The sequence below is a fragment of the Talpa europaea genome (genome assembly GCF_964194135.1).
Source record: "Talpa europaea genome assembly, chromosome: 9".
In the NCBI taxonomy this organism is placed as follows: domain Eukaryota; kingdom Metazoa; phylum Chordata; class Mammalia; order Eulipotyphla; family Talpidae; genus Talpa; species Talpa europaea.
The window spans coordinates 100,906,237-100,926,447 of NC_140076.1; the positions used below are offsets into that span (position 1 = coordinate 100,906,237).

Here is a 20,211-nt window from a genome sequence, read left to right on the forward strand (position 1 = left end):
TAGTGAACACAGAAACCTGTTTTCTTATACTGTTCATAAAGAATTGGATTTAGCCTTTTGATGATTAGACTATACCTTTATTTTTGAAACTAAAGAATGTTTAAAGTTAATAATTAATTGAGAGGGATAGAGGACAATTAATTTGAGACTGCTTTATTTGAACAAGAAAATGTCTAATTACCATAGAGAGTTGGATATTATTAATTATTCACACTGTTATAAATAGATAACTGTGGACTTGTTCTCATGGCACCCCAGAATCTCTAAGATTTTATTTAGGGCTTGTGGAGATACTAGGTTTATTACAATTAGATCAATGCTAGTCAGACGTTTATAAGATATCATGTAAAGCTTCACTTATAACTTTTTACAACTAGAAAGAAACATCTTCATTTTGATATGAAAATTGTACAGCTACATTTTGATTTCCATTGAAATGATAATAGGTAGCATAAGTGATTAAAGCAGCAATACTACATGATATAACTCTAATTTATTGAACAAATATTTATTACTGAGCACTTACAGCAGAGAGTGCAGGCACTGTTTGAGTCAGATTCCTACCTGTGAGGCCAGCTCTGCAGGGGAGGGAGGAGAGAGCCTTTTATATGTACCACCTTGGCCTGAAAAGAACTGCCTTCCCCTCCCTGCTTAGAAAGGTACCTAGCCAGGGCCATGGGAACTCCAAGTGTGGGGACTAGAATACATCCGGGGGTTCCAGCCTGGCTGGGGGTGGACGGACTATAGAAGGCTTACATGAAGATGTGATGTATGTTTATCTTGATGCATTGCCCCCCTGTCTCCCAATTGTCTGCAAAACATCATGTAACTTTAGCCCCATCTGAGTCTCAGCAATGACAGCAGTTCTATAAAAACAGAAAAGAAAGGAAGTGTCTTCATCAAGATCCTGATACTTAACAATTAACGATTTTTCATTGTTCGAAGTATGTTTACATTGTTCTTGGAAAGTGCTTGTATTTCCCTTTTTTTTATTGCTGGGAAAAGCAATTTCAATTCATTGCTGAGTGACAGAAGACAAAGTTATTTAAACCTACACTTTAAATAAAGTTTTTTAAGCTTACATACAGTCTAGATACAAGTTTTTCTGAAGTGAATTGAATTCATAAATATTTTGAGAGCCAGATGTATGTTTCCACTTTAAAGCTATATTACCTTGTCTTCATGTATGTCCAGTTAGTCTAGATGTAACAGAGTGAAACGTAGTTTTATTTATAAAAGTTTCTTAAATTGTATAAGAGTTATAAAATATTTCTCTTCTCTTTTCTTACAAAATTCTGCCAGCGAGTTGAAAATGGTGACTTCAACTGGATTGTGCCAGGAAAATTTTTAGCATTTAGTGGACCACATCCAAAAAGCAAAGTTGAAAATGGTAGGTTTTTCTTTACTTTACCATCCAAACATTTATTTCAGTTCAGCTTCTTTAATTTTATAATTTCCTCAGATAATCCTCTCTTGTGGTAATATTCTCCAAAGAAAAGTTATTTATAATTTAAAAACTTACACAGTGGTAGTTAGTATGTTTAATATTTATTGTTTAGCAAATGGAGTTATAATCATTATTTCAAAACTAGTAAATTTTTAAGTTGCCATCAATAGGATGCTCACTTTACCTGACCTAATTATAAGGATAATGAGAGTGCTCTCATCCAGGCATTCTTTGGGGAGCACCATATTGATTAATAATGATGATGATAATAGGTTCTTTTTTTTAAGTTTTTTAAAATTTTACGTATTTTTTTACATCATTTTTCATTTCTGTACAATGTGTGCATTTTCATCTTCATTATAGTCCCCACACAATTCCCACCCCCCTTGTTTTGATCCTATTCCTTCCTCCCCACCCTGTAGTGTGTCTCTGGTTTATAGTTGCTTGTTGATTTTGATTTTTACTTTATTATAATTAGTCCCTTATTTAGGTTTTCTAAATTCTTATTATGAGTGAGACCATCTGGTATTTTTATTTTTCTTTTTGGCTTATTTCACTGAGCATGATCCCTTCTAGCTGCATCCGTGTTGCTGCAAATTGCATGAGTTTATCTTTTTTGATAGCTGAGTAATATTCCATTGTATATATGTACCACATCGTCTTGATCCAGTCATCTATTTTTGGGCATTTGGGTTGTTTCCATAGCTTACCTGACAATAGATTCTTTTATTGAATACTTACTACGTGCTAGTTACTAAGTAATCAGAGCATTTTCTCATTTCTCATTTTCTCAGTGAGGTGTAGGTGCTATTGTCTCCATTTTACAGAGGAGGAAATGGAGGCTTTTGAGTAGAAAATTTGCCCAGTGTCACCAAATTAGCAAAACTGGTTTCCCTGCCCAGAGCTATACTCCTAAGAATTGCTGTTGCACTGATATATTTAGTTCCACCATAACATTAGAAACATTTCTTAGCTGACAGTAATTAAATTACCTATTTATAATATATGTTTAGCCAGGGACATAAATATTCAGGAAAAAACAAAGAATAAAACTCAGGAAAAAACAAAGAATAAAACACAAAATAAGCATCTTGAATGAAACATGATCAGTGGTAAGAATTTTCTTGTTGATACTTTTTACTTATTTATTTTTCATTTGCTGGTATTGCCTACATAACTAGTTAAAGTTAGGCACCGAGCGTTTAAGAATAATTTATGGGAGAAGTACATATAATTGGAAAAAACGCTATCCATATTATCCAGGAACGTAATAACTTTTTTGTGGTTTGTTTCTCTCTGGTCATAGAGCTGAATTATTAGTTCCCTAAGGGAACATACTTTGAAATCCCTACTCTAGATTTATTCTTCTTTCATCGTCATTATCACCACCACCATTTCTTCTAAAGTCTGCTGTAACTGTATGTTGTTATTCATGCATTTAACTTTGATCATATTTGTGTGCTTATCATTTCATCCTTATCACTTATCTACCAGAAAACTCTACCTGATACACAGCCCTCTTCTGTGGATGGGTGATCCAGATCTAGAGAGTTAAGTTAGCACATTGGAGGCCTATATACTGAAGCCATGTCTTACTCACAAATTTGCTGACTCTCTTTGCTCTAGACATTGATTGATTAACCTCTGTCAGGTTGGGTTGCTAGGAATAACAGGTTGACTGCCTGAGGAAACTGCTTCCTGATAATGAGATTGATTAAACCTACCTTTGGCCATCTGTGCGGAATGATCTGGTTCATGCCAGAAAATCTGCATAAGTGTATAGCTTCAGGGGTGGATTGCTGTTGGGTGTTCATTTTTGTGAAGTTGAAAGAATTTTACTACATGGGATGAAGGTATTTTATGAAATCTTCTTAAAAGAACATAGGAAGAGTGATTTTAAAAATCATTTAGAACATTTTATATTGTAAAACAAGAAAATGCAGACATGTCTGATAAAAAGCGTAAAATGACCTATAATTCTACCTATTCCCTAGATTTACCTGTTGGTGGTGGGATTGTTGGGGACTTAAATTTTCTTCCACTGGCTTTTCTGTATTTTTCATTGGCTCACATTCTTTGTCTCTCAATGTATGCTATATACATACACACATTTATAAAAATATTCCTTTTTTTTTGCAAGCATGAGCTCATAAGATAATTGCTATCTTACAGCAATTTTTTTCCACATTAATATCATAGACTCTTTCCATGGGAGTTAATATAGACTACCTTTAATTCCCCATCACTGTGTGTATATAATTCACAAACTGCCGTAATTTCATTCAGTCATTCATTTTTGAATGAACTCTAAGTTGTTTACAGTTTTGCACTTTTATTTTTTTTTAAAGATTTATTTATTTATGCATACAAGAGCTGGGGTACAGGCCAGAGATGTGGGGGGTTAGAGGACTCACCAGAGACAGAGTGGGAAACAACAGGCAGACTGACTGAAATACACTGCTGAGGGGAGCAGCAGGTGAGGCAGGAAAGGTCTACTGCGCCATGTGGATTTCTCTCTGGCTGGCTGGGGATCGAACTCGTGCTGCAGAGGCTGCAGACTGCTTCACAGTGTGGTGCTTAATCCCTTGCGCCACCAGAGAGGCCCAGTTTTGCACTTTTAATAAACTTGTGGTTGGCCCACGTGTACATACACTTTTTGCAAATCTAATTTCTTCTCAATTTTTGGAAGTAGAATCAGTAGATAAATTATTACTTTATGTGATAATTCTTAACTGTCAAAAATAAAGACTTCTTTCTGCCCCATATTGCCGCTGAAATGATTATAGCCACTCTTTGCATCCATGCCAGGGATGGGCTACCCCTTTGGCACCTGCATCATCTATTTAATAATCAGGACCACCTACTGTAGAGTAGGTTTAGTGCTTTTTGGAAGGGAAGACTGGAGGCTTTGAGGAGTGACCTCACCAGCCATGTTCACACAGCCAGAAGGTGGCAGTTTGTGGACTCAACCATGCATTTTTTTTTTTAATTTCAAATCTGTGGCTTTTAAAAAATTTTTTATTGTAGACTACATATTCATCATAAAAATGTAAGCAATATAGAGTAAAAGTTGCCTGTAATGATAGAATCTGGGAAAAATCCACTGTTCGGCTATTGCTCTACAGACACCTTTTTTTTTTCCTATGCATATATTGTATCCTCTCACATTGAGGAAAAGAAGGTCTAAAAGTTCTGCTTATTACCTGATAACTTCATTGAAGGATATCATTGCTAAAAGACTGATCTTTTACTAGAGCCCCTATTTTAAGATCTGATTGTCACTAGAAGCTTCTTTGTAGTTTTTGTAAAGGGTATTAATGTAAATCCTTTTAGAACTTTGATAATTTTGTGATGGAATTAAATAATCCAATTTTGGATTATTTGATTATTAGCATATCAAATAATCTTGATTTGGTCTTTTTTCTTTCATTTTGAATTGAGAAGCCTTTGTGCTTTCTGTGAAGGCTGAAAGCCTTTTGAGGGGGAATTGTTAGTGGAAAAACTGAGATTTTTAAGGAATTAACAATCATTTAAATAGCTGTTGCTAGGATATGGCAAAGGTAGTCATATAATCTTGGCATCTGCACAGAATGCATTGTAAGTTTCTTAAGTGTGTGTTTGTGTCAACAAAGCAACTTGGATTTTCTGTGAGCCGCCTTGGATCATGTTGCTCAGGTTGTAGGGAAGAACCCTCTATTTTTTAGTAAATAATTTTGAATTGGTAAATGAATAATACAAACACATAATGAAACAGAAATTTGGATTTCAAATTTTCCAAAAAAAAATTCTCAAGTGGCAATAGTCTTATTTCTGTTTTTAAAAAAAGCACACAGGACAACTGGAGACAGTGAGTTCCAGCAATTTAAAGCGTCAGCCTGATCACTTAATGAGAAAAGCTAAATGGGAAGAGCTGGAGCAGGTTGAAGCCCGTTCTACCTCTGGCTCCTGAAACCCTCTGAGCACAGTTTCCAAACTGTGTCAAACAGAGAAAATAAGATGCATATTGCAGGCATGTGGTGAGGACTAGAGATAACATAATTATTTATCTTGCATAGTATCAGGTACATAATAGGTGCTTATTAATTAACAGATATTCTGATAACATTATATCATTAGAGAGCTTAACAAACATTACATTGCTTCCTACATTTTCCTCTTTTGAAGTTTTTACTTTTAATGATGACAGGTGGGCTAGTCATTTGACTCTGCTGTTCTTTAATTTCCTGACTATATTTTTTAAAGATTTTATTTATTTTACATGGAAGAACGGGGTAGAGGCCAGAAGTGTGGGGGTGGTGGTGAAAGGATTCACCAGATACAGGGTGGGGAGCAGAACAGGCAGATCTACTGAAATACACTGCTGAGAGGAGCAGCGGGCAAGTCAGGAGAGGACTGCTGCACCATGTGGGTAGCTCCCTGGCTGGGGATCAAACTTGTGCTGCAGTGGCTGGCGATAGCTTGATAAAGCTGTGTCTTAACCCCTGCACCACCAGGGAGGCCCAGTTAACTTTAAACGAGGCACTGGGAAGAGATGATTTAAAAATCTCTCTGAGCTCTAATACTGTGTTTGGACAACTCCTGGGTTCCACCTTTGCTTTACTGGTGCCAGGGCACCATCTAGTGGCCAGATGGAGTAGGGTTGGGTGAATGCTGTCAGCTACGCGTGGGCTCTTATCAAGATCATCCAAAAGTGTCCATAATGCCTTCTTGTTCAGAGGCCATAGGAGATCGTCATTGTTTGTTGGTTATAATGCATTTGAAATATTTTGAGAATTTTAAAGAAACCCGTTGACCAACTCCAGGAGGTGCATCCCCTAATACTCACATAGTGTTCTCTTATTTGGCCACCTAACTAATAGAATCAGACTGAATATTACTTGAAATCAGCCCCAACACAGGCCCTAGAATCTGACTGCAAGGACTTAAGTGCTGGCTCCATTCTCTGACCAGCTGCATGTGCCTGGGGCTAGTTCCTCTTTCCGTGCATCAGTAGATTATCCACATAGAAGCACTTAGTTTAGTATTGGCAGATAATAAATGCTCAATAAATATTAAGTGCAATTATTATCATCATTATTATTATTTCTATGTCCTGATACAATATTTGGATCATTCTGTCTAGTAGTCTTTCCTTAAAGTTATGCATTTGGTTTAGGTATACCAATTAGAATGCCATTTACTCCTGATGGAAATTCGTCTATGAAAAGAGAGGTTCTTGAAACCTTGGTGGAGGGGAGGAAACAGATGCCATGCCAGCCATCATGCTGGCTGACAGAGGCCACCCAAGAGATGCCAGGTGTGCAGGCACTCGGGTAGAAGAGCTCATCAGCTTTCTCACCTATGAAGTCCTACACGAGCTTCTCCTCCTTCCTCACATGACAGAACAGCCCATGTCCCTCACTCCCACCACCGTACTTTCTTCCTCTAGGTTGTAAAGATGTTGCTTGGAAATAATTTGAGCAAATAAACCAATTAGGAAAACGTGTAGTTTTTCCAAGTAGAAGAAGCATCCATTTTCTTTAAACATGTGTGTAGGATACTGTTTCTACACAGAAGATGGTAAATAAGCTCTGTGTTGTCTGATTGAAAGCAGCGCAGCCCCTGGAGACTGAGCCTTCAGGTGGTGCATTGGTCAGGCCTACCTTCTGGTTATGTGTCCACTCCTGGGTGACCGGGCTAAGTGTGCTAGTTAGGACTCAGGGTTGCTGGTAGTGTAACCAACTCTGGCAAATTAAAACGAAAAGGCATTTATTGCAATTATGTCAGGTAGCTCCAGTCTTCAGGGAAAAAATGGAGAACAAGGCTTAGAAAATGAACAGTAAAAAAGAAAATGAACAGGATCTGGGTCCTCCCTTGTGGCACAGGTGTTAAAGTCTCAGCACTAGCAGACTATTGCCAGCCACTCCTGGCCAGGGAGCTACCCACATGGCATAGCAGACCTCTCCTGTCTCTCCCACTGCTCCCCTAGCAGTGTATTTCAGTAGACCTATCTATTCTGCTCCCCACTCTGTCACTGGTGAATCCTCTCACCCCCCCCACCCCGTACCCAGTTCTTGTATGCATAAATAAGTAAAATGAATATTAAAAAAGAAGAAGAAAATGAACAGGATCCAAGGCTGATAATGTATCAGCAGGATATGGGCAGGGAAGTGAAAACCACATTATTTCAAATAGAGAATATAATACAAGGTGTTTGTTCTAAGGAAGCTAAAAAGTAAAAGAACAACACAGAAGCCTGAATATTTTGGAGAAAATAGTTACTGCCTTTCAGGCTGGAAATGGGTTGCCAGAGCCTGGATCCCTAAGTGGAGAGCCACACGCTGGCCTTTGCCTTTCGGGGTTGGGAAAGGAGACAGTGAGGTGCTCAGGGAAGCTTTGTGCTGGGGGTGTCAAACTAATTTGGGGCCCCTGGCTGCTCCTGTCTCCTACTGCTGGACCATGCTGGCTCCTATATTGGGGAGAAATGTCAGGGTGTGGTGGGACGCGTGGGGGTGAAAGAATTCGCCAGAGACAGAGTCGATAACAGAAAAGCTGGATTTATTGAAATAAACTATTAAGAGACATCCTGCAGGGGGGGAGGCGGGAGAGGGAGCAGAGGGAGGGAGGGAGGAGCACAGGGGACTGAGGTGATGGTGCACGGGTACATTAGGGAAGGAAACTCTATGGGGACTACACCTGGGGAATTGGGGGGAGGCAAATATTGTTTAAAAATGAACAATGATGTAAAAAATAAAAAAATTAATATATATATATATAAAAAGTAAAACAAAACAAAAAAAGGAGGCGCAGTGGGCGAGATGGCAGAAGGCTGCACCGGAAGGGGGATTTAGGGCTCACATCCATGCTGTGTTTTTGTGGGCTCTCTAACTTGGGGTGCCAGTGTACACCAGTTATCTGCTGGGATGTCTGGTCTCAGGTGCTGGCCTTGACACAGAAACATGTCCTGGCCCTGCTTCTGGCTGGCTTTTCTGCTCATAGGGTCAGTCTTACTATTTTTTTTTTTAAACTATTTTTTTTTTTAAAAAGATTTATTTATTTACATAAGCACTGGGTACAGTCAGAAGCGCGGGAGGGTGAGAGAATTCACCAGAGCCAGAGCGGGGAACAGAACAGCCATACTGACGAAATACACTGCTGAGGGGAGCAGCGGGTGGCAGGAGAGTTCTGCACGCCATGTGGGACCCTCCTCTGGTGGCTGGGGATCGAACCGGCGCTGCAGAGGCTGTGGGCAGGTTCGCAACCCAGGGCTCAACTGCTGCGCCACCAGGGAGGCCCTCATAGGGTCAGTCGTAAGACTTTGTCCCCAAGACAACCAATCCATTCTCTTACTCTTTAATTGTCCCAAACATGTCTCCTAGGTAAGGAGTGGGGTAGCTTAGTTTTTAACTTTATCAAATTGTACCCCAAAAGATCCTTCTTCCCACCCCCCCCAGCCTCCAATTGCAATTTTAGAACCCCCAGGAAACCAGCTGGAAAGGTCATATGGGAAATGTAATTAGTAGACCCTGGCCCCAGCAGCACAGAGCAAGGTATCAGGAGGACTGATTGGCAACTGAGAACATCAGAAGTGACCAGCCCAGCCCACTCAGGCTTCAAGGCAGTAGGACATGCGGCTGCTCAGATTGCACAGCTGTGGCCCCTGAGTGAGCTACAGATGTGGTGCACCTCCAGAGGGGCTGAGAAATTAGTGCCCTTAACCCTGGGGGCTGCCTGGTAAGGTCGCAGTGGCTGAAGCCCCCAGTCGCCCCCTGTGGATGCTAAGTCTGGGTCATTTGTCTCTAACCTCACTGACCTTGCAGCTCTCTGGAATTAGTCATGTTGGTGACTCCACTCAAAATAGGAGGGGGTGTAGAGGCTGACCACGCGTTTACCCCCAACAGAAAACATCTACAAAAACAATTCCTCAGCCTCTTTTAGTTTCTCAATCTGCTGGATGGTGTTAGCTGTTCTTATCTGAGAAGGTTGTTTGAGAATGAAAAGAAATGATATGCAATTGTGATTTGCAAGGGGTAGGTGCTTAATCTGAATAACCATTCATCTCTTTTGTGAGGCGATTGCACTATGGGTTAAAACTATACATCTGGCAAAAAGCTTTAATTGTAGCTGAAAGGTGGTCTTAAGTGGAATGAAAAGCACAAAGAACTGTTCCAGGCTTGCTGTGCACATTCAAATGCTTCAAGGTTACCTTTGTTGGGGCTGCAAAGGAGTGTGTTAAATCCTGGGGGTTGAAGCTTTGAGTGTTCACAGGCGTTTCCCAATGCCTGCAGAAGTTTCTCCCTTCCTTTGGGTCTCTCCTCTCACCCCTTCTTTCTGTCTTTCCAGTTATTCACACTACTGCTTATAGGATCCCTCCCCAGCTCTGCTCCCTCATGACATGCACTTTCCTTCTAAACTCACTCGAGGTTTATAAACTTCATTGTGGAGGGTTTTCCAGTCTGAGTTTCTTGAGATAAAATTCGTGCCTTTGCTCACAGTACCTTTTCCCCTTAGGTTACCCTCTTCACGCCCCTGAAGCCTACTTTCCTTATTTCAAAAAGCACAACATCGCTGCAATCGTGAGGCTGAACAAGAAGATCTACGAGGCCAAGCGCTTCACGGACGCCGGCTTCGAGCACTACGACCTCTTCTTCATCGATGGCAGCACCCCCAGTGACAACATCGTGCGGCGGTTCCTCAACATCTGCGAGAACACGGAGGGGGCAATCGCCGTCCACTGCAAAGGTGTGCAGACCTCGGAAGGCACTGGGCAGCAGGCTGCAAAACAAAACCTCTCAGGCCTTAAAAAAACGAGGTTTAGTTATTTCTAAAAACTGGAACAGAATCTCATTTAAATTCACCAGAGTGGGGAGCAGAACAGGCAGAGGGACTGAAATACACTGCTGAGGGGAGCAGCAGGCGAGTCAGGAGAGGTCTGCTGTGCCACGTGGGTAGCTCGCTGGCTGGGGATCGAACTCATGCTGTTGCAGAAATAAATTCTAGCCTTTTACCTAGGCAGGGGAAGAACAAGTGGTACTTCAGGAGTGGTGAGGTCAGGAAAGCTTTATTACTCATGCATGAGGTCTCAGACCTGGGTAGTCCCATAAGGTCTGAGCCCTGGTCTAGAGACAAAGCTGGTTAGTTAGCATACAAATTCTTGATACAGGAAAAGTGGATGGATACAGATCTTCCAGGATGGCCTGGGAGATCAGTCATCCTAGCAGGCTGCCAGACCTTGTTTAGATGTGCTTATTAAGGAAGCAAGCTTATTATTTACTTTACATTTCCAGGTCTATGACTCTTTAACAGGGAAAGATTTTCTTAGCAGTTCCCTTTCAATGCTGCAGTGGCTGAGGATATCTTCTTCATAGGTTGCATCTTCACGGCTTGCGCCACCAGGGAGGGTCCCCTACTTTCTAAAGAAAGGCCTGTGGATGTGGAGAGTGGGTAGTGCTGAGACCTTCTGGAGGAGGCAGTTTTTCTGGTCTCACAAGGTCACCTTGCTGACCATAGGGCCACATGTGGGAGTAATCACAGCAGCTGCACCAGTATGCTCGCCCCAGTACCTTTAGTTCAGAACAGTTGTCAAGAGGCAAGGGTTGCTAATTTCCCATTTCTCCTTGTTCTCCAGAATTGCCCAGTTCCTCTCCATCTTCTTCCATCCACTGATACTCAGTACTCCCGTTTTTACTGATACTCAGTACTCCCTTTCACCCAGCTACCTGTCTCCCACTTCACCCTGTGACCCTCCTGCTCCCTCCTAGACCTTTGCATCGTGGAACATGCAAGCCAGCTCCCTGCCATGTCTTTCTGCCTTTTGCTAGGGGATGGTGGCATCCTGCGGTCACGGCAGTTTACTCTCCCAGATGTGTTTGAGTGTCTTTGAGGTTGCTGAAAGAGTGGTGATGTAAATGAACCTCTGACATCTGCGTGACTACTTGGGGGCAGGGGTCATTGAGATAATAGGCATAGGACTGCCAGAGCTTAGCAAATAAAAACACAGGCTGCTTGGTTAAATTTCAATTATAGATGAACATCAGATACTTTTTAGTAGGATTGTCACAATTATTGCACAGAACATGCATTCTCTATTTTATCTGGAAAACTTTTTGCCAGCCACTGAGAAAATAGGAAATGACATTTGCTCCAAGCCTACTTGTCAGAGTTTGGGGGACCCCAGATTTTGTTTTAGGTTGTTCCAGCACGGTGGTCTTTGATTTTAGTGATGAGAAATCAGTCAGCCTCACATGCAATTTTTCATAACGCCACTTGGTGGTGCTGTTCACACGGTTTTGAGTCTGGGAACCGGTTTCTGCTGCGTTTTATGCTAATTGTCTAGTAGGTGTTGGGGATTGTGCTGTTCTTTCCAAGTGCCTAACGATGCTGTAACTGACTTATTCAGACAAGCATGGCTTTCGTTCTGACAGGTATTAAAACACCCTTTTCTAGGCCCTTGTTTCTATGTTTAAGATTTGAGTAGGTGGAGGTACTTGGCTGAACACGTGAGCAGGAAGGGGAAGCTGCATTTTGTGGGAGACCCTGAGGGATGGAAGGGAGCTGCACGTGGCCCCTGCTTTATAGAGGCTCCTTTAGGTCAGGATCCCTGCGGGCGGGTTGGGGCCTGCTTGCCAGGGACTTTCTCTCTGCCTCCGAGGTGGAGCTGTTAGAAGGTGCCTTTTGTTCTCTTGATTATAGACTGTGCTTTCAGTGCTGATAGGGTCAGGATAGGGTGGCAGGTTGCTGGCTTGCAGTGGGTATGATCCATCAGCTCTTTTTCCATCCTATTTGGTTAGCGATAACCCAGGCCCCAGAAAAAGTCATAGCTTTCAATTAACAGTGGAATTTGAGAGCTAATGGGCACGTGCAACTACTGATGTTTAGTAGGAGATATTCACAAGCTCTTTCAAAGTTTTTGTGTGTCATAAAATCAGTATTTTTCCTGGCTTTATTTCCCAGGCAACTAGTTTTGTGACTACCAAACCGTGTCGTTTCTATGGGCCACATCTTGGACAAATTTTAGGGTGAAGAACTGCAAAGCCTTCATTAAAACTTAGCATCGCTGTCTGTAGCATTCCACACCTTACAAAGATTGTGAAATTAAACTCTCTGGTGTTCAACATGCTTGTTACAGGTATTCACTTTATTATATCTTTGATCTGTGCATGATCTATAATGATATACACACACAAATCTAAAGTAGAAATAGATATTACATCCCTATATTGCAGTTTAAAAATAATTTTATTTAAAATCAGAACCTTTAGCATTGAGTTTAATTCTTACAAGGAAGGTCATATTAGCTTGTGATGACATCTTTTTGAAGGTTCTTCCATTTGTACACACATGTAGGATTCTTTTATAAGGGTTACACCTTTGAATTAATTACATCTGTATTGCTTTTAATAGCATACTTACCTACTATAGGCCTATTAATTATTTCGACATCTGCCCTAATTAAGTCAGCTAATTCTACAGGAAGTCAAGCTGCAGTGAGCATTTTAATTGAACTGTAAGGAGGAGGGAGAGAGACTCTTATCCAATGTCAAATGAACTTTGGGAGCTGCTGGAAGGAGAATGAATATGTCAGGCCTCAACATAAAGTACTATATATAGAGACAAACTAGGAACTAATTTCCTGGGAAATGTGTGAAATCTTACAATGATTCAATATCTGTACTTTTACCTTCTGGTTGATAAAAGGGATGGCTCTGAGGTCGTGAAATTTTCTAGTACCAATGATAGTTTAGAGAAGGGCAACCTGGTGATGGTGGTCTGTGCTTTGTTGAAGTTCGAGAGAGATTTCAGAAAACGCCTGGGAAGGTAGGGCAATGGGCGCTTCACCAGGTATAAATAGCACACTTTTCAACATCTTCGCTCCTCGTGCCAGGAGCCCTTTCATTATGAATGCTTTAAAAAATTTGTTCAAGTTTTTACGGAAACTTAGTGAAATGTTCCTATTCTGTTGAATTGTGGTGAGCGCTGCTAACTATTGAGTGCTAAGTAAGTTCTTTTTATAGATCTAAATTATAGACTCTTTTTTAAAAAGGGGGAAGCAACTTTAGTTGGAGAGAAATTTGAAAAATTCTGCACCTTTTTTTTTTTTTTGGTGTTGAACGTGTGCGAATAGGAAGCAGCTAGCCCCTTGCATATCCAAGGGGCCCTTGTCTCCATAAAGGACAGAGACCCAGGTTAGTGACTTGAGGGAGAGACTCTGGAAAGGAAGCAGTTGTGTTGTGTTGACGTGATTACCTGCCTTCTTGTCAGTGGGTCAGTGGCCAGGGCTTCACCAACTCTGTAGGAACAGAAAGACAAAAGACTCTTAACTCTTGTGTTAAAGGGAGAGCCCCGCTGAGACCATATTAAGCTTCACTCTTTTCTAAAGAATGTGGATGTTTTATCTTGGGCAGAAAGGTAATTCAGATGAAAATTGCTCCCTCCCTGCCATCTAATAAAAATCCCTCATCTGATAACACAGTGCATTAGTGCAATATTGTCTCCCAGGAGGAAGATTGTTTTTTAGGGTGTCAAGAAAACTCTTTTTTCTGTACAAAGCACAGATTTACACATCTACATAAAGAGAGAGGCATTGTCTCGGTGGCAGTAAAATTGCATGGAGGAGGATTCAGAAAAAATGTCTGAAAAGATTCTTCGGGGGCAATACTGAAATCAAGGTTGAGAATAAATTAGAATTTTCTGTTTGGGACACACCTTTTTCACACTTATGAAACTAAGAGGGACCTTGAAAAGAATTGCATGTCATGGTTTGATTTTTCTTACTTGGTGGAACTTGAATAACAGCGTATTTCCCAGCATTTGACGACATGCTGGTGTCTTAACATTTGCTGAAATACTGTGTATTTCCATGTGCTGGGGAGATTAGAAAAGATTGATTTTATTTTGACTAGGAAACAGTGCTGAAAGGATCCCTGAATGGGGGGCGGGGGGGTGGGTGTTCATAAACATCAAAAGTGAAACTTCCAAAATTCCCCTTTCCTTTTCTGACTGAATGTTTTCACTGATAAAATGGACATTGTGCCAGTTTTCCAGGTCAGAAATTCAGTCGTCTGTCACCTAATTCAACTCTTCTCTTTATTTCTTCTTTATACCCTGTCCAAGCCCCTTTGAACCAGGCTTGCCTCCTGCCCTAGTTCCGAGCTTTTCTCTCTGGCTCCTGTTCTTTGAGCCCTTATACCACCAGCCCTTATACCACCGCCAGATCCAGCAGTTATCTCACTTTCTTGCCTCCAAAATATTTGGCAGTGTCATCTTGCCCTTTCCACTGATTAAAGAAAAAAAGTAGATTTTTGCCTGATAGCACTTGTACGTTTGCTAGCTGTTTATAATATCATAAATTCCAGAATCCTCATTAAGCATGGACTTGTGTTCATCAAACCGTCATCTGCATACACCAAAGACTGATGACATGTGGGCAGAGGTGTCACTTAACCAGTGCCCAGAGCTTGTATGTGATTTTGGGGATAAATATCCTCATGATAAGTCAACAGTCCTTTGTCTTGGCCAAGTATTTCTCCACTTGACTCCACGCATCCTTCCATCGGGTCCTTTACACCCATCTGACTTATTTTCTACTCTAGCATGTTCTTCAGCCAGACTTGCACTTAGCCGGCCCCTTATTGAAAATGCTCAGTGACCTTTCTGCTATTCGGGTCGGCTGAAGTCCTTATCAGTGACATATTTGTTAAGACAACAACAGCTCACAGTCCCTCCTCTTTTCTCTAAGACATTAGTTTTAGTTAAATTCAATATCTGTGCTTATTGCTTCCTGGCTAATATTCTTGTACATATATATACATGTATGTAATTCTGCATATATAATATACCTATATCCCTGTGCATATAGCTATATATACATATATGTATTTAAAATATTGTCTAAAATTTAAAGTCCTGCCAATATTTATTTTTCTGACTAGAAGAAAAAATACAATAATTTGTGAAAACACTTTGAAGAATTCAGAGTTCACAATAATAAACACTTCTTTGAAAATAATTTCTAATTATAATCTCTATCTTATATGGTAGAGATTGGGTTCAACATAAAGAATATATACTGATACCCAAATTATTTTATCTCATTAAATTTTTTTAGATTTACTATGTTTATTTTTTGATTTAATTGCGGTCACATTGGTTTACAACACTTTATGATTAGGGGAATCAGTTCACACATCCTCAGGTGCATGTCCCCACACCACACCCACCACCAGAACACCCTTAGCCCTTCACCAGTGACTGTTGGGCCTCTCCTTTCTTCTCACCTTCACCCCCCGCTCCTCTTCTAGTAGCCTCAATTCTGTAGCCATATTTCTAGGGTATGTTTCATTTAGTTGTGTGAGTTCCTTTTGTTTTGATGGAACTTTTTTTATAAAATGAAAGAGCTCCGGGGAATGAAGTTTGTTTGCTTGGTTCTTTCTCAGTGACCTGAGAGCTCTTTCGAGGGGACAGTGTCTGCTTTGTCATTGTGACCCCAGCTCCTGGCACGGTACCTGGTGGGTGGTAGGTGTGCCATCAATTGTTTAATGACTGATAGAGCAAATAATGAATTTGTGGTCTCTGAATGTGTTAAACAGAGGTTAGGATGTCCACCTTACAGAAAGAATATTGAACCAAGTGCAGGTTAGTAATAGATGGGGCTTGATGATAACCAGGGTGTCTTCTAGCTTTGATTCTATGCTTCCTTAGACTAAAATAATTTGGGTGTCTTCTAGGTTTGATTCTATGCTTCCATATATTAAAATAATTCTTAAAACCCTAAATATTTACATAGTTAAAAATGACCTTCATAATAATGTTAATAAAATCAGTTAGTCTGATGACATGTGTATCACAGACAAATATTAACGATAGATTCATCTCACCTGGGATGGGGGGTTGGGGCCAAGGACAGGGAGCATGTGACATTTGACAGGTAATAAATAGTTTGCAAGGTCTTGTCAGGGAAGCAGCATTGCTTTACCTGTATCCACAAAGACAGTCATTTCCAAAGGTCCTGGGGGTTGAACTTGATATTTTCAAGACCCTTGTTCTGATTTTTATATTTTCTCATCTGTGTTTATTTTAATCCTATGATCTATTTTAAACAGATTTCTTGAGGTAGAATGATCTTGTAGCCCCACATCATGTAAAAAGCTTTACATTATTATCTAGACTTAAAATCCTTTCCTTATACTTGAAACCGTTGCAATTTTTGATTTCAGTGTTTTTGTGGATGCATTAGCTATATTTTGCATTTCTTGTCTGTTTCTCTTTTCCAGCTGGTCTTGGAAGAACAGGGACGTTGATAGCTTGTTACGTCATGAAACACTACAGGTTTACACATGCGGAAATCATTGCTTGGATCAGAATATGCCGGCCAGGGTCCATCATAGGACCTCAGCAGCACTTCCTGGAGGAGTAAGTATATCGTCTCCCATGATCTCGTTACATCCTTGTTCCTGCTCATTTCTGCCTCTTGTTCCCATAGTTGTGGACTCTGTCAAGCCCGTGGTTATAAAATGACTCCATTGTTATAAAAGTCTGTGCCTCAAATGGATTATTGTTGATTTGACAGCTAATGCATTCTAACTTCCTACCTTTTATATCTCTTAGATCAGGTGAGAGTGAGAAGAAAATCACAGAGCCTTCTCTGCCTACCTTTTTCCTGTCATTTTCTATGTGTGATCTGGCTGCAGTGCAATTTTCTTATGTCATCCTACTTGGCACTTTCTTCATTCTTCCTTTTGTTTGCATGTCTAAAAGCAGAATGAGAAAAAAACACAACTAAGGTCAGTAAGTGATTTCAGTGACATTGCTGTTCTCTTGAGCACTAACTAATGTAGCTGTAATTTGTGTTACCAAAGAAGAGAAATGAAAACTGGGTTATAGTCCTGGCCCTGCCACAAACTAGCTTCATAACTATTTAGGAGAACATCTCTCACTTCATTCATTCATTCATTCATTCATTCACATACTCATTCATTAACTTTTTTGTCAAACCCCAGCTCAGAAGGTGGAGAGATTTAACCTTACTCTTAAAATTTCAGAAATTGACATCAGTTGACCCACTTATAAAATAGGGAGATGAAATTTAGCATTAGCTGGTTTAGGTCCAGCTCTAGAATGTTATTAATGATATCTGATACTGACAGTTCTTTTTTCTTTCTTTCTTTCTTTCTTTCTTTCTTTTTAGGCTGGGATGTCTTCTGAATAGCATTCTTTTCCATATAACTAGTTTATTTCCCACTTAACTCATTTTATTTTGGTGACAAACAAATGATCATGAATTTTACAAATGGTTAAAAGGATTTGAGTCTGCTGAGGGATTTTAGTTGCCAATCCCAGAGAGAATAACTGATAAAAACAAGTGCTGAAAAATGTGCAGTTACGCCTTAGCTTCAAAGAACGAGGCAGCTATACAATGAATACACAAGGAAAAAAACTCTTGAGAACAGATCATTAAGAAGACAGAAGTTCCTAGGTTTCTACCCTATGAGATACAAATTATTCTGTTGTTTAGGGCTTTATTCTTCCATCAGCTGCTGCTTCTCTCGCATTATGAGTGCACAGAGCTTGGAGCTTTTGTGCTCTGCGTCTGCCAGGTGCTTGTTGTACTGTTTGCTTACTGAAGTTGAATAAATGGCCTTAGGATTAGAAAACAAACAAAAAGCCCAACACTCCTAAATCTGGTTCTTTATTTTTCTTTTTTTATGGAATTGACATTGGTTGACAGCACTGTATGTGAGCTAGTGGGTAGAATCATACCATCCAGTTGTATCAAGCCTAGTTCTTTGAGCTATTTAATCAACCTCTTAAAACCATTGTTTGGAAGATTGTTGTGCATCAGGTATCTGCTGAACGCTTACCTTACCATGGCAGTCTGCTAGGTGTAGCTCATGTGGTGGGAAGCTACAGCTGAGAATATCACCGTTCACCTCTTCAAAGTAGTGGGTTATAGGCTGACCTGTTTTATGCCTCTGAGTGGCACCAGAGGTGGCATTTTGCTTTATATGACTGTCTATGCTTCCTTTAGTTCTCTGCTGTTCCTTTCATTTTTTTCCCTTTCCAACTCTGTGTCTTGAGTAGCCCCACAGCAGAAGACATTGCTTAGTAAGTTGGTAACACTCATTTGCTCAATGGCTATGTGTTAGGTGTGCACTCCTAACAAAGGACTCATGGTCCTGGGGATACTGCCATTAACAGGACACACAAGGTCCTGTCTCTCCAGGGTGCTGATATTCCTAATGAAAGCAGTCAGCAATAAACAAGCAAGTGTGTAAGTCGATCTTCGAGATGATTTCTGATGGTGGTGTGATGGGGCACAAGTGATGTCGGGACAGGCTGTTTGGATTGAGTACTCCAGACAATCTTCTTTGCAGCGAGCTCTGACCTTGAAGATGAGGAGGAGCCATTGCTGCTAAAGTCTGAACTGTGTCCCCAGCAGTGGGCCCCCAAAGGTCCTGAGATGGGGAACACATTTACCATTTTTTTGTTCAAGCTTACCATTTTTGGAGCTCAGGAAGAAGGGGAATATGGCTGGAATATAAGGAGCTGGGAGTGGGTGGTTTGAGAGGTAGGCTCAGTGAGTGTTCGCAAAGTGAGCAAACCCATGTAAACCACCCTCAGGATTAGGAAATAGAACATTTCCCAGCATGCAGCTGGGTCCCTTCATTCTCTCTCCAGCAACTCTGCCCAAGTAATCCCTGTTCTTACTTCTAACACCGTAGATGAATTGTGCCTGAGTTTAAACCTAATAGAAACAGAAGCAAGAAGTGTGCAAGCTTTCCTTTTATTCAATATTATCTTTATTTTCCCATGTGGTGATAGCATGTACATTTTCCCTGCTATGTAACATTCCATTGTTTGAACATACAATATTTTGGTTCTTTTACTGATGGATATTTAGGTTGTTTCCAGTTTTTGGTTATTTCATATCTTTTGACAAAGTTATCTGTTAGATAAATACCTCTGAGTGGAAAATTCGACTGTCAGGGGTATTGCTAGAGAACTTTGCAGAGAACCAGGGGCAGTGGTTGGGGTTCCAGTTTCTTTACACACTAATACTTGGTGGTCTTAGTTTTTTAAATTTGAGTCATTGTATTTTTGTTTGTGGTGGTAATTTGCCTTGTAGTTTTCATTTGCTTTTCCCTGATGACTCGTGAGGTTGAATGTCTTTTCATGTATTTCTATATATATATACACACACACAAGGCCACTTGTATATTCTCTTTTATGAAATATGTTTTTCTGTCTCTTACCTGCCTTTCCATCAAAGAGTCCAAAAAGACTCTTTGCCTTTTTTTGTTGAATTGTAGGTGTCTAGATAATTCTGTGTACAAGTATAGTATCTATTCTGTGTAATGCAGATATATCTCCACTCTCATATATATATGTTCTAGTTAAGTCCTTTGTCTGATGAATGGTTTGCAAATATTTTCTCTCGGTCTATAATTTGTCTTTTTATACTCTTAATAGGGTGTTTTATAGAACAAAAGTGTTAAAATTTGGTGAAGTCCAACTTACAATTCCTCTTTCTAAGATTGCACATTTAATATCAGTTGTAAGAACTCTTTTGAGTCCTAGATCCCCATGATTTCTGATAGGTTTTTTTCCTAAAAGATGTATAGTTATATATTTACATTGTCTGTGATTCATTTTGAGTTAATATTTGTATAAAGTATGAAATTTAGTTCAAGATTCATTTTTTCCACCTATGGATGCCCAGTTGCTCCAGCATCATTTGTTGAAAAAGTCATCTTTCTTCATTGAATTGCTTTTACATCTTTGTCAAA

The 20,211-nt window shown here is 40.2% G+C and overlaps 1 protein-coding gene across 3 annotated transcripts in view; it reads left to right on the forward strand.

Annotated features, from left to right (window-relative positions):
• Nucleotides 1-20,211, forward strand: part of CDC14A (cell division cycle 14A) — a gene marked incomplete at both ends in the record, with an annotated part of 137,184 nt that overhangs the window by 91,181 nt on the left and 25,792 nt on the right. For all 3 annotated transcript variants that reach the window (XM_084241615.1, XM_084241616.1, XM_084241617.1), the window contains 3 exons: nucleotides 1,303-1,390; nucleotides 9,938-10,168; nucleotides 16,699-16,837. In XM_084241615.1, coding sequence (XP_084097741.1) covers nucleotides 1,303-1,390; nucleotides 9,938-10,168; nucleotides 16,699-16,837 — 458 coding nt within the window. The remainder of the gene's footprint in view (nucleotides 1-1,302; nucleotides 1,391-9,937; nucleotides 10,169-16,698; nucleotides 16,838-20,211) is intronic.